General features: G+C 36.9%; 1 protein-coding gene across 2 annotated transcripts in view; it reads right to left on the bottom strand.

The window, feature by feature from the left end:
• CCSER2 (coiled-coil serine rich protein 2) overlaps nt 1–15921 on the bottom strand; it is a 165198-nt gene that overhangs the window by 49951 nt on the left and 99326 nt on the right. For both annotated transcript variants that reach the window (XM_004484502.5, XM_004484500.5), the window contains exon 7: nt 1834–1917. In XM_004484502.5, coding sequence (XP_004484559.1) covers nt 1834–1917 — 84 coding nt within the window. The remainder of the gene's footprint in view (nt 1–1833; nt 1918–15921) is intronic.

The raw sequence follows: 15921 nt of genomic DNA, 5'->3' as shown, positions 1-15921 counted from the left end.
CAGGAAGGCAAGGGACAGAAATCGTGATGGACAAATGGCTACTGCAGAGATGGAGAAGAGCGGCTGAGCACGGGCTTCAGAGTGGTCAAAGTTTGGAATGGCTCCTGAGAGGCCTGGGAAAGGAGGCTGTCCTAAGATAAATAAAGGATAGGCTGGTTGGTGGTCTATTGAAAACTCCATGAGACCAGATACTTTAGAGTCTGAATTTGTAATGGCACAAGTGGCCACATTTGTGTCATTTAAACCTGCACTGCTAAATTACCTTGAATAAGAAGGTGAAATATCTGAGGATTTCTGCTGGGCAGGGGTGAGATAAGAATAAAACACAAGGGAGTCTAAGGTACTGCAAAGAGATAGTGTCAGCATTTGCATCTCAGCTGGAAAAAGAAAGACGACTGGGAATGATCTGCCTGGGAGGAAATGGAGTGGGACGGGGAATAAGAGATGAATACCATGTAACAATGTTTACTATGTAATATTAAGTAAAAAAGTAGAATACATATATATATGAGATAACTATTTAACAGACTAGAAAGGAACATGGAAAAATGATAACACCAACTGAGCAAAAAAAAGTTGGAATTAGGAAATTTTTTAAAGCATTTCTTTAAATGCAATGAACTTCTCAAAAAAAAAATTTCAGGAAAAAAGGCACCTTTGCTTTTAAAATGCCAATTGCAAAACAAAAAAAACGCTGAGAAATAAGAGATCATTTAAGGCAATGGCTCTTGACTACGTATGTGTGCAAAACTTTTCTAAAAATAGAAACGGCCCTTGCAGACTTGAATTTGAACATTATTACAGTCCAGAAATGGGAAGTTTAGTGCAGATGAGGTAGTAACAAGTACAAAAGCTAAGGTTAGAACAACAGATGTGGCCACTACCCCAGTCTTGATTTTGACTGTTCTATGCCCACTAAGTCACCCCCTCTCCTATGAGAAGACAGTGCTTTCCTGTTCTCTACATCAGATGTGACCACTTTTTTTGGCCAATGAAATATGAGGAAGTGACCTATGCTGCTTCCACCCAGAAGCACGTGTGATTCTGCCCACATTCCTTTCCTTCTGCCTCAAGAAGAATATGTCTGAGGACAGGGACTGGTCCTTCATTCCTGGATTCCAAAAGGCAGAAGCCACGAAGCAGGATCCCAGCTGATCTGCAGCCAAGATGTAACATAAACAAGAAATAAACCTTTGTGACTATCAGCCGCCAATGCTTTGAGGTTGTTTGTTACTGCAGATGACTAGCAAAGGCTATACTAATTGGTCCTAAGAGTAGGATGTAAAAGCCAACAAAAATTTAACTTGGAAATATTAAATAAATAAAGAATACTTGTATGTGCTTAAGAAATGTTTTAAAAAGAAATGAGCTTTCTTCATCTAAAAATAAACCTAAAGGTAATAATTATTAAAAAATCTACTTTCAAACACTCATTAAAATACATCAGAATTCTCTTTATTTCCTATTTGCAAACATTAATCTCATTTTAGTATACTTCTTCAAAGCTAAGATTATATCTGAGAAGCACCTGTTCTCAATTTTAATCTATAATATTTTAAAAACTTAGTTATAATTTATAAGCAATGATCTAAAAAACAGATTTCTTACCAGTAATTATAAACAAATTATCCCAATAAAAGAAATTCAAATTAAAGCAAGAAAAGGACATCATTTTAGCATAATAAAGTTACAGAAGTTAAAAGCAAACCTGGTAACAGCAAGACACCAAAGCAGCAGGATTTAATACATTTATAATTAAATGTTTTAATTATTACTGCTTCCTAATTTCAGTAATAGAATTTTTGAAAATTCAACATGACTACTAATCCATACCTTATGTATTTGATCACCATCTTCTGGTTCTGGACTGGATGGCAATGATAGCTGTACATCATGCAATGAACCACTTCCATCATGCTTTCAGAAGGAAGAGAAGAAACACAAGACATTAATAAAAGAACGGTAAACATTCAGTTCAACGGAATTCACCCCAAGCCAAAAGACAGCACTGTAACAAATGGGAAATAAGATTTTAGAAATCTCCTTTTCACCTCTATGCACTGGTAGGAGGAAATGTGGAAGAGAAAAGAAAAAAAGGAAGCTAGGGCAAGAGTAACTTATGGAAATAAACAATTCATGCGTGGATGAAGAAGAGAGCCATAAAAAGTTTTAGAATGGGAACAGGAAGATGGGGAATTTCTTAAAGAATGCTAAGTTTATTTCAGTTTGGCCACAAAAATCATTTGATTAAAAATATTGGGGAGCGGATGTGGTCAAGCAGTTGAGTCCCTTCCCCCCATATGGGAGGTCCCATGTTCCATTCCTGGTGCCTCCTAAGGAAAAAAAGACGAGTAGACAACCAGCAAAAACAATGAACAAAAACAACAAGCAAACAGACAAGGAAGCCATCTTGGGAAGGGGGGAAGGAAAGAAAAAAAATACTAGACACAAGAGAATACATATTGTATATTATATGTAGTCTGAGAACAAAGAAAACTAATCTATGAAGATAGTAATCAGAAGAATAGTGATTGTCTCAGGATGGGTTCACTGGGAAGGGAATCTTCTAGGAGGCTGGAAATGTTCAGCCTTGACTGTATGGTGATTAAATGGGTACATATATGAAAAGCTCAAGTTGTACACTTAAAGTTGGTATAATTTAAGCACTTTACTGCAGGTATGTGATATGTCAATAAAAAAGCTTTCAAAAGTAAACTTTTTGTCCTGAAACAAGATACAAAAACATGAGACGATAATATTGCGTAGCGATAGTATTGAGTCCTCCCCTTCAAAAAATAAACTTAGACCACTCCCCAGATCCCACACTAGCCTCTACAACATGTCCACTCAGAACAAACCTAAAGAGCACTGCAAAAACTTTGAAAACAGAACTGACACAGAAACCACAATCCAAAGAAGACCACCTGGAACTTGTGTAGACTGAACCTACTAGGTTGTCTGCCTGTTAAAACTATCAACAGTCTTCACTGGATTTGAATAAGATAAAGAGTCTCATCACAGCATAATATTCAAACTATCCCAAACTCAATCCAAAATTACTCAGCATACAAAGAACACGGCAAATCTCAACTCACACTGGAAAAGACAATCAACAAACACCAATGCCAAAACGGTACAGGTGTTTGAACTATCTCAGATTTTAATCCAGCTAATAAAAATATTCTCCAAAAATGGAGAACTTTAACAGGAAAAGAAAGAAAAACAGAATATAAAAAGTGGAAATGGAAACCTGAGAACTGAAAATAAAAACCAAAATTTTAAAACTCACGGTATGGGCTCAATAACAGCACTGAGAGGACAGAGGAAGAGCATGAAGACAGAGCAACAGAAATTATCTAATCTGAACAGCCGAAAGAAAAAAGATGGGAAAAAAGAATGAACAATGTCAGGAATCTGTGGGACAATAACAAAAGAGCCTAATACTCCATTCCTGTCACTAAGCTCACAGAAATGAATTCAGGAGAAAGTGTGGGAATGGGGCTGAAAATATATTTGAAAAAATAATGAACACATCCCATGGTGAAAGACATGGGAGCCTACAGATTTTAGAAGTTAAATTTAAAAGAGAATTCTAAGGATGCTTTCTGATCAGAATTTAACTAGAAATAAATAACAGAATGATAATCTCCAAGCACTGGTAAACAAACCACATCTAAATGATGCAAGGGAGCAATGTAAATTAGAAAATATTTTTAACTGAAGGAAAATAAAAATGTATAATGCATTATAAAATTTGTATAATGCAATTAAATCAGTGCTTAGAGAGAAAAATATAAAGTGCTTGTATTAGAAAATAACAAAGGTTTCAGATCAATAACTGGAGCAAAATAAACCCAGAATAAGAAGAAGAAAATAATAAAAGTAAGAACAGAAAAAATGGGCTATTTGAAAATTGCTAACCTCTAGTATAATGATGAAGGACAAAAGATAGAAGGCACAAATCAGAATATGTATGAGCACCTGACACAAAAGGAACAAGCAGGAATGAAAGTAGGAATTTCACTAGTCACCTCAGATGTTAAAAGTAAATAAGGGAAGCAGATGTGGCTCAAGCAGTTGAACACCCACCTCCCACACGGGAGGTCCCAGGTTCAGTTCCCAGAGCCTCCTAAAGAAAAAAGGAGCAGACAATGAGCAAGTACAATGAGCAAAACTTTCTTAGATATAATACCAAAACATGACCTATAAACTATTAACAGAAGAAAAAGAGAAGCCATGGACTGGAAGGAAATATTTGCAAGAATTCAGGGACAAGTACCGAGCATACTGCCTATTTCCACAGAAAGCATTTAAAGATTTTTAGCTGTTTTAAAAACAATAGTGACAACAGTAATGACAAGTTTTCCACTCATTTCAGGGTTTTCAAGTGACTTCATTAACTCCCAATTATATACTGTTTCCCAAAAAGCTAATTCTATTTATTTCACCATTAATTTACATTTCATTATTTACATGTTTAGTAAAGGGCTTGTATCCAGAATAAATATCTCACAAATCAGTAAGAAAACAGATGAAAAAATTTAATGGGCAAAAGACAGAACAGAAACTTCACTATAGATATACAAATGACATAAGTACATGAAAAGAAGCTTAACAATATTAATCATTAGGTAAATACATATTAAAAGTACAAGATACCACTACACAACTAATAGAATGACTTTTAAAAAAATACTGATAGGGAAGTGAATGTGGCTCAACCAGTTAGGCACCTGCCAACCACATGGGAGGTCCCGGGTTCAGGTTCCAGTGCCTCCTAAAAAAGAAGAGCAGATGCTGCTTCCCACTGCAACAAGCTGATGCCACAAACCAACAGACACCGCAGCCCATGGGGAGCTGACATGGCTCAGGCCACTGGGCACTCGTCTTTCATGTAGGAGGTCCTGGGTTTAGTTCCCAGAGCCTCCTAAAGAAAGCAACCAAACTGTGAGCAGATAAAAGAAAGAACCATCTGGGGGAGAGAGAGGATAAACAAAAATAAAGGAAAATAAATCTTTAAAAAAAAAAGAGTACCAATAAATCAAGTGCTGGCAAGGATACAAGCAATCATGTACTGCTGGTGGGAGTATAAAATGGTGAAACCATTTGGAAAACAATTTGGAACTAACTTAAACACATATTTATGACACAACCCAGCAATCCCAGTCCCAGGTAATTTACCAAGGAGAAATGAAAACATATGCTCATCAAATTCTGTGCTCAATGTTCATAGTGCCTTTATCTGTAGTTGCCAAGGAATGAAAAACAACACAAATATCCTTCAGCTGCTAAATGGAAAAATAAACTATGGCACATCCACACAGCTAATACTACTTAACAAGAAAAAGGAATGAACTACTGATATGCAGAATATGACTAAATTTCGTACGTTCTATGGTAAGTGAAAAACACCAGGCTTCAAAGACTGCATATTTGATGGTTCCATATATATGACAGTTTAGAAAAGGCAAAACTAAAGAGACAAAAAACAGATCAGTAGTGTCAGCACTAGATGTATGAATTGACCTAAAAAGAACAAAGAAAATGTAGGGGGTTAATACAATGGGTGCACAACTATATATTTTTGTCAAAGCTCATAGAAATGCACACCAAAAAGGGTGAATTTTACTGTGTAAACTATACCTCAACAGACCTGATTCTTAAAAACTGATTGAGGAAACAAAAAAAGTTCACAGAAATACCAGATAAGTCACAACAATTACAAGAAAAATTACGTTGGCACAGCATTTATTACTACAAGACAAAGAAGAGACAGGGTGATATTAAGGGTGAAGTAATGTATTAAGGATAACAAATGATTTTAGCGATCAAAAGAACAATCCACTAAGAAGTACAAATCATAAACATTTATATACCTAATAAAACAGCGTGAAAACAGTAAAACAAAAATGAACAGCATTAAAAGGAAGAAAGAAAAGGAAAATGTAAAAATACATATTATAGCAAGACATTGAAACTACTCTCAGAAACTCAGGGATCAAAGCCAAATATTTATTAAGTATGTATATGAAATACAATTAATATAATTAATAAGCTCAGAATAATACACATCTAGCTATCAAAAATATAAAGAATATATGTTCTATTCAAACAACCAGAACTCACAAAAACTGACCATTCTCTAAGCCATAGGACAAATCCAGTCATCTGCCTCATTTTGTTCAGCCTCACATGAGCTAAGAATGGTTTTACATTTTTAAATGGTTACTTTTTTTTTAAGTTTTTGTCTATATATCCAAAGTTTGGTAGTCTTTGATGGTTTCTGAGGTTTTTTCTTGTTTCTTTGGATGGGATATCATTTCCTGCTTCTGTGTCTCATAATCTTTTGTTGTACAATGTGTACTTTAATACTTGAATGTGTTTAACTTAAATTTAGTCCTTCAGCTGTCTGTTCCATAAGTTTCTTTCCAGTCAGTAACATGACAAGAGTGCCAGCAGCTAACAGAAACAAATCAATGGAAAAAACACTTCCACCGTCTTTGTAAATTGGCTGTGTTGGCTACTGCTGAGTTTAGCCTTCCTACAATATCATCAGCCCAAGGCAATAGTGTAAGGTCCTTGCAGTCTTTTTTGAGCGTCTTGCCCTGAATTCCCTCATTACCAGAATTCCCTCATTACCAGGGATCCGGATGCCCCTCCTACTTCCTATTAAATAGACATCCCCCTCCTAGGTGGTAATCCTCTGCCCCAGGCCACTTGGATTTTATTGTTTCTTACACTCCTATAACTGTCCAGATCTGCTTCTGCTTGCATGGCAAATTCTGGGATGGTGAGCCTGAAAAAAGAGTCCTGGTTTAGTCCTTCAGGCTGTACCCAGTAAATTGGCACTGATATATAGGCACCCTAGTATATGCATAGGATTTACTCTGCTCCCTCTGGAACAGAGCCAGGGAACCAAAATGGGAGCACAGGCTGGCTCCACACCAAACTTCTCCTACCGTTTTTACAGTATTTTCTTAACTCAATGCTCACTCACTTAATTCACTTAATTCAGTGCTCAGTCACTGCAACCCTTTAACTATTTTCCAGAGCTCTGAGGAAGATACCTCTGGTGATTTTAGTTAGCTGTTAAAAGATTCTGTGAGGAAACGGAACCCAGAAGCATTTTATGCCACCATCTTGGGCAACTAGACTAAATGATACAATTAAATGGTTTTAATAAATACCTACATAATAGTCTTGATTTTGTCTCTTGGCCCCCTCTAAGAAAAAGTACACCAACTCCTGCTCTAGGCCACAAAATCATCAACATACTACAATTAGAAATCAATTAAAAAATGTAAGCCCCACATATCAAACCAGTATTTTTGAAAACTAAAAAGTTATTCTAAATTAAATAAACTTATACTACAGCCCTAAAAAACTAGGAGTTATTAATGTTTATATTATTCCTACCCCTGGAAATAAAAAAGGTATGTCAGTTTTTTTTAACAATCTGGAGCTCTAAGCGGGAAAAAACTATTATTTCCACAAAACCACAAGAGGTTAATTAAAGAGGATCATGAATATAATCTTTCAGTGAATCAACTAACAAAAGCATCCCCCCTTCACTACAAATAATTTCAACACTACCCAATGGTAGAATCCTCTATTAAACCTTAAGATGAAAGGTTCCCAGGCTAAATTAGGAAAGTTCTCTTAAAGAGCTTCTTTAAGTTTTAGAGGGGAAAAAATCTAAAATGGACAGAAAAATTCTCTTCCTAAAGAACACTATAGAAATAACCATCATGTATGCAATGTTCATGCTTCACATACTAAGCAGCTAATGTTTATGGGCCACTTACTATGTGCTGGACACTGTTTTGCATTTAACAAATACATAGATGTAAAAAATACCTAAAAACACAACACACCAATATACAAAAACTAAGCAATTCTTAATTATTGTTCTAGTATTCTGGGTTGCATTACTGAGTAAAGCATCTTCTAAAGCATCTTCTAGTTAGGATTTCTGAACTCCATTAAGTTAATTGCATTCATTAATATTTTATTTATTATTCAAATAGGGGAATGAACCTTCCTCTATTCTAAGAGCATTATAGGACTACTGTCAGCAACCACTGTCCACTTTTCTTTTCCAAAAAGTTAACACACTAAGAAAAGTATTTTCTTACCTTTTTTTTGGACATAGTATAAAATAAACTTTTGTTCCAGTATCGTAATTATTCCACATACTAACTTTTCAGAAAATCCTGTAACAAAACATCTTACCCATGTGGTTCTTCCATGAGTTTGTAAAAACTGGGGTCTTCCTATGAGTTCCAGGGCAGCAGAAATGGACATGGCTTACTTTAAATGGCCAAGAAAAAGGTTTGGCAGCATTGAACAGTCCCTGCTGACAAGCATCATCAGTGATGTCAACAAAGCTGCCTTGTGTTTCAGATACGCTACCAAACAATCAAGAGAGGCATCCTAGGAAAGGAAGTAGAGGAATAGGTGCCAATGATATTTTCTTTTTCTTTTCAAAAATGCTTTTTATATACAAAGCATATGGATAAACCACCACTTCATACCACACAGACTCAAGACTGCTCACTGAGAACAATTTTGGGGAAATGCTCTAATGTACTTGTGGGATTCAAAAATATAAATACAGACCTATAAAGCCTGATTCTCAATTAGAGTCTCAGAAATGAGATGATCCTTATAAATGGTTGAGGCCAAGGCATTTTAAACAAATGCATTCCAATGGAAAGAATGTTGGATAGACCCTTTATTTCTAATATTCTAAGAAAATATTTACAAATTTCTTTTATTCTGTTTAAATGTATTTTTATTAAACAGAAGTTTTTAGTTTATTTATATATATATATCTCAATCTAGATATCCTTCTTAGAGGTTTCATTTGTCACTTAAAAAGATTAACTTTCTTCTAATTTTTCTACAATGTAATTTTTAAAAAATATCTAACTACTCAAGGCATTTGAGTTCGGTATAAGAAAAACGCTACATAGTTTTTTCTATATTGCTGAGTTTCCCAACATTTATTTATCAGTTTGGTGCAAAAGTAATTGCAGTTTTGCACTGTTGAAATTTGCTGTTTGATATTAACATACATTCTTAAATAAATGTAGTTATGCTATACATCATTTTAATGTGCATTTCTTGCTGTATGCTTTTTTGCTAATGACTTATTACTTGCTGTTTATTTTAGACTATGGAAAAGATGTTAGACATTTAATAAGCAAATTCAAGCGATTTTCTTGAGTTCAAAATGGGCCATAAATCAGTGGAGACAACTCACAACATCAATGATGCATTTAGCCCAGGAACTGCTAATGAACTTACAGTGCAGGGGTGGTTTGAGAAGTTTTGCAAAGGAGAAAAGAACCTTGAAGATCAGGAGCGTAGTGGCCAGTCATGAGAAGTTGACAATGACCAAATGAGAGCAGTCATCGAAGCTGATCCTTTCAAACTACACGAGAAGGTGCTGAAGATCTCAATGATGACCATTCTACAGTCATTTGGCAGTTGATGCAAATTAGAAAAGTGAAAAAGCTCAATAAGTGGGTGCCTCATGAGCAGACCAACAATCAAAAAAATTGTAGTTTTGAAGTGTCATCTTCTCTTATTCTACACAACAACAATGAACCATTTCTTGATCGGATTGTGATGTGTGGCAAAAAATGGATTTTATATGACAACTGGTGATGACCAGTTCAGTGGCTGGACCGAGAAGCTCCAAAGCACTTCCCAAAGCCAAACTTACACCAAAAACAGGTCATGGTCACACTGTTTGGTGGTTGGCTGCCAGTCTGATCCACTACAGCTTTCTGAATCCCAGCAAAACCATTACATCTGAGAAGTACGCCTAGCAAATCAATAAGCTGCAAATAAAACTGCAATGCCTGCAGCTGGTTTGGTCAACAGAAAGGGCCCAATTCTTCTCCACGACAATGCCCAACTGCAAATCACAAAACCAATGCTTCAAAAGTTGAAAGAACTGGGCTACGAAGTTTTGCCTCATCCACCATATTCACCTGACCTCTTGCCAACCATGACTTCAAGCACCTCGACAACTTTTTTCAGGGAAAATGCTTCCACAACCAGCAGTATGCAGAAAATGCTTTCCAAGAGTTCATCAAATCCCAAAGCACAGATTTTCACACAAGAATAAGCAAACCTATGCCTCATTGGCAAAAATGTGTTGATTATAATGGTTCCTATTTTGATTAATAAAGATGTGTTTGAGCCTAGTTATAAAGATTTAAAATTCACAGTCCGAATCCGCAATTCCTTTTGCACCAACCTAATAAGTCTTCCTGCATCCAATTATTTTATAGTAGACACCTCAGCACATATTTCTGGGTTTTCTACTCTCCATTGTTCTGTGTTTCTATTTGTGTCGCTACTCTCTGCTGCTCTAAAGCCTACCTTCACCCTGTTTTTTGTCTTTCTCAGTGTACACAATCCTTACCCTTTTGGTGTTTCCCATTTTGTAATCATTTTGACAAATACCAGAAACAAACCTACTGGGATTCTGGATGAATCTGTATTATATCTATACATACTACTGGGAGGTACAAAAGGTCTTATCAAATACTCAGATTCAATCTTATCTGTGCCCTTTCTAACTAACACATCATCTTAAAATTACTTAGTTTCATACTTGTATGCCCTCCTAGACTATAAGCTAGCTGTCCTCAATACTACATTAATATCCTGGGACTAAATTAATATTTAAAATATTTAGCCTTCCCTTAGAACATAAATCTCCTCTTTAAATTTTTTATGCAACGTTTTGGAGGTTTCTTTATAAAACATAAACATCTTAGTCAATTTATTATTTTTTACCATGAACCACAATAATATATTTTATGTCCCATTGAGTACACATATATATGAATATGTATGCCTATGTGTATGTGTATGTTCATATATATATTACACTAAAAACAAGCTTCACAAAACAGTATGTGTTCTTTTTTTTTTAAAGATTTATTTTTATTTATTTAATTCCCCGCCCCCCCCCACCCCCCCCCACCCCCGGTTGTCTGTTTTCTGTGTCTTTTTGCTGCGTCTTGTTTCTTTGTCCGCTTCTGTTGTCGTCAGCGGCACGGAAAGTGTGGGTGGCTCCATTCCTGGGCAGGCTGCACTTTCTTTCGCGCTGGGCGGCTCTCCTTACGGGGTGCACTCCTTGCGCGTGGGGTTCCCCTACCCGGGGGACACCCCTGTGTGGCACGGCACTCCTTGCGTGCATCAGCACTGCGCATAGGCCAGCTCCACACGGGTCAAGGAGGCCCGGGGTTTGAACCTCGGACCTCCCATGTGGTAGACGGACGCCCTAACCACCGGGCCAAAGTCCGTTTCCCAGTATGTGTTCTTATTACATGTGATCACCTCTGATATTTTCTATCCTGATCTACTTTATTTGGGAAGGAATTATAGTTGTGAATCACAAAATTCATTTTAAGACCCAATAAACAGTTAAAACCTATCATTAAAGAAAAATGTACTAGTTTCAAGACAAGAATTGTAGATTTTTCCTTTTACCTTCAGTACCTACCATATTACTACTCAACAAGTGATTAATAAAGTATACTGAATGGTAAAATAATAATAACAATAAAGTAAATGGAATTAGTTACCTCTTGGGGCAGCTTTGTAAAACTGTGAGCTATGTAAATAATTAAAAATCTTTTATCTTCATAACATTGTTATTGTTTCCACTACTGTTATTAATAGCAGTTAATGTATTGATTTGTTGAGCACTTTATCTGAATCACCTCATGTATTACAAGAGTTGTGAGATAGTTACTATTATTATTCCTATATCATTGATGAGGAAATTGAGACAAAGGGAGTTTAAGTAACTTGTCCAAGAGCACACAGCAAACAAATGGTAGAACTATCTGAAACCAAATCTGTTGTATAATTGTGTACTCCAATTTTTTTAAAGTATATTTATTCTCATTAACTTTATCATGAATTATCTATCTGGAGATTCTGCATAAAAAATTTGCTATCAACCAAAATTTGCATATCTCTCTCTTCTTTCATGCCCCAGTTTAATGGCTCCAATTGATAAGAATTCCAGGAGTTCCTCTAATTCCTATGTTTTTTAAGACTGGTTTTTTATATCTACTCTCAATTTTTTAAGGGCTCAGTTATACTTCTGCTAAATTCCCTGTTACTAGTCTTGCCAATTTCTGCTACTTGTAATCAAAGAATCCCAACTGACATAAATCCAAAATGTGAAACCTGGGTTGAGGCCTTATTTGCCCATGTCTGAATCTCTAATTGTCTACATTTACCCACTCCATTTTTAACTGAAATTCTGTCTTGCCCTTTCAAATTCTTCTTTATACTTCACAGGCCGCTTTTCTCCTTCTCCCAGATTCCAGGATTAAATTCGTATCCCTAAAAGCCAGCCTGTGGTCAAGAATCCACAGCAGCCTTTGATGTGCCCACAGTGCCCCATGAAGCTTCATGGACGTATCTGCTCACATACCCTCACCCCCGACCACAACACTGACTCTAAGGCTAGAGAGCCAGCACTGGCCGCTTCGCACTCCATCCTCATGAGAGCCAATGAGTCAGTCTAGCCCTTGAGCACTGTCTTTCCTCCCACAAGTTTGTTTCACAGTGCAGTTAACCAACAAATCCCTACATAAGAAACATCAAATGACACCGAAACCTTTATCAAATGTCTCCTGCTGGAACTGTCTAGTAACAGCAATAAAGATAAGTAGCACGGCTCCCTAAAGAAGGGATAAAATAATTGACTTTTCTTTTTAAAACTTTCTCTTCTAAATATCTTCATCTGCGGCTTCTTGTGTTATTTCAGATCTTAAAAACAGCCAGAGTAATACAGGAAATAGCAAGACAAATTATGGCTTTCTCAAAAGAAAGAATGGAGTTCAGAAGCAATAGCATCTTTAAAGCACTAAAAGAAAAAATAAATGTCAGGCTAGAATTCTATACTCAACAAAAACATTCTTCAAAAATAAAAGCAAGGTAAAAACATTCTCAGATAAATAAAAGCTGAGCAATTTGTCTTCAACAAACTTGCACTATGAGAAATGATAAAATAAGTTCCACAGGTTAAAAGAAAATGATACCAAAAATAAAGTAAGGAAAGAACATTACACCAAAAAGTTGTATAAAAAAGTATTGACTGCTTAAGGCAAAAACAATAAAAATGTACTGCAGGGTTCACTAAGTAAAATATAAAACGAGAATAGAGGACACAAGGGAAGAGGAATATATCGTTACTATACTATTATCAGGTTCTTATATTGTCCATGAAGTAGCATAATATTATTTGAAGGCAGACTGTGAAAACATCAAGATCTATATTACAATCTGTAGAGCTACTTCTAAAAGAATACACAAAAAGATATACCTATAAAAGTCGATATGCAGTGGCCACTGGAGTTGCTGAAGGCAGGGAGAGGGAAAAAAGAATTGTAATATGGGGGCATTTTCAGGACTTGGAGTTGCCCTGAATGATACTGCAGGGACAGATACAGGACATTATATAAACTGCCATAATCCACTGAATGGACTGGGAGATAGTGTAAACTACAACATAAACTATAATCAAGGCTGTGTAGCAGTGCTCCAAAATATATTCATCAAATGTAATGAAATGTACCACACTAATGAAAGAAGTTATGGGAAAAGTGGGGGGTATGGGAAGTGGGGCATATGGGAATCTCCTATATTTAAGGTAACATTTTGTGTGATCTCTGTATCTTCTAAAAATAATTCAAAAATACATTTAAAAAATAAATACCTTTTACAGCGAGGAAAAAGAAAAAGTCATTATGGAGACTAATTATAAAACAGACTAAAGTAAAAGCGTAGAAAAAGATATACCAGGCAATCACTAACCAAAAGAAACCCAGGATACCTATATTAGTATCAGATTAGGAAAATTTTAAGATAAGAAGTACAAGCATTACAGAGACAGAGGAATATCTTACAATGATAGAAGGGCCATATAAATGGGAATATAATCCTAAATGTATAACATCTATTACCATTATTTCAAAATACATGAAGCAAAAGAGAATTAAAAGGAGAAATAGATAAATCCACAATTACTACTGATATTTTAATACACCTCTGTAAGTAAACGACAGGGAAGGTACCCAATAAGTCAGTACATATATGGGAGATTAGAAACACACTACTGACCATCCTGACCTTAAATGACATTTCTAAGGCACTGGCCCTTAGAGTTGTATCACACATATTCCACTCAAGGGTACATGGAACATTCATCTAGATAAGCCATACATACACTGGAACCACAAACCAAGTTTCAATAAATTTAAAAGAAATTAAATAAAACAGAGGTATTTTCAGACAAGAATGCTGTTGAATAATTTAAAACAAAATCAATAACGGAAGATAACTTCAGCATATTAGGGGGAGGAGCTCCATACCAGTGAAACTGTGAAAACTATTAAAATAACCAATTATAACCTCTGCAAAGGGTCCTAGGGGAAAACAGGGAATGAAGAAACATTTACTCAAGAAAATCTGTGAAAGGCAAAAGGTGGTGCTTGGTCCAAGACTGTTCCCTCCCTCCCCCGTGCCAGCTCGGGCAGGTAGAGGCGGCAGCCCTGGCTTCTGTGGCAGGACACAGAGGACTCCGCATCCCCCGGGGCCAGGACAGAGAGATCCTTCCTCGGAAGAACAGAACATCAGCATTTCCCCCCATCAACCTGTTGCTGAGGCTAAGTGTTGAGTAAGTGCCATCAAGAGCTGGGGGCTCCCTTTCTCCGCCAGGCCCCTACTAGTGGAAGCCATGGCTTGGGTGGACCATGAATACTGGGGCTCTGGTCACCACTGTCCTGGCTCATGAGGTGGTGGCTCCACAGCAGGAAAGGCCAAGCTAAGAGGCTCTCAGACAGCCGCCTGCCTCCTCTATCGTGTTCAGCTCCTAGAACAGGAAAGTCACTCGAGAGAAATGTGCCCTTCTCCCCATTGCCAGCACCAGAGGACTGGCTCAGAGCTTCGTAGGGGAATAGACCAAAAAAGAGTTTCTAATTTCTTCCCAAAGGAACGAACTTCATATGCAACAGAGTGTGCAGAAATTCAAGACTAAGGGCATGTGCTGGACTAAATTGTGTCCCCCAAAAAGATATGTTCAAGCCCTATCCTCTGGTCTCATGAATGTGATATATTTGGAAATAGGATCTTTGATGATGTTATTAAGTAGTCACTATAAGCATGTTGAGAGCTGAAAAAAAAAGAAAAAAAAAGGGTAAAATATAAAACTGAATACAATTACAATGTTGCATCCAATAGAGAACAGCACTGAAGACGTAGATATTATAAAACAGACCAAAAACCAGTTCTCAAATAGAAGATTACAATAAATGAAATAAAAAATTCACAAAGGGACAACCAGCAGGATGGTGGCAGAGTAAGGAGCTCCTAGAGTCAGCTCCTACTACAGGGCCATTAGTGAACACCCAGAGCTATCTGAAGCACCTGTTTGGGGGCTCCAGGAAACCAGAAGAGCATCCTGCAACATCCTTGAAGGAATGGAAGGAGGAGACTGCCCATCTCAGAGAAGTCTCATAAGTAGAGCACTTTACACCCCAGAGGCTGGTGTCCATCCTCCACTGGTGGCACAGGCCACCTCGGGAGCAATTCCGTGGCTGGAAATGGAAGCTCCCCTTCCCAAAAACAAGGAAGGAAGAGACATTTGGGCACCAAATGCCAACTACTGATGAGTAAATTAGATAGGCTGAGGTATAATCCTAAGAACAGCTAAAGTTTGAGCCTGTCCAAGTCAGAAAGGGACCGGTAGCCACCATCTTAACTCTGCATCTGGCAGGAGGTGCAGCTGGTCAGACTGAAAATCACAGTGCTGGCAGGGACTGGCTTCTTTCTATCCAGATCAGACTGTAGCTCTAGCATAAGTCCCAGTTCCAACTCCAG

The sequence above is a fragment of the Dasypus novemcinctus genome, chromosome 6 (assembly GCF_030445035.2).
Source record: "Dasypus novemcinctus isolate mDasNov1 chromosome 6, mDasNov1.1.hap2, whole genome shotgun sequence".
Lineage (NCBI taxonomy): Eukaryota > Metazoa > Chordata > Mammalia > Cingulata > Dasypodidae > Dasypus > Dasypus novemcinctus.
This window is presented reverse-complemented; position numbering and strand designations above follow the sequence as displayed.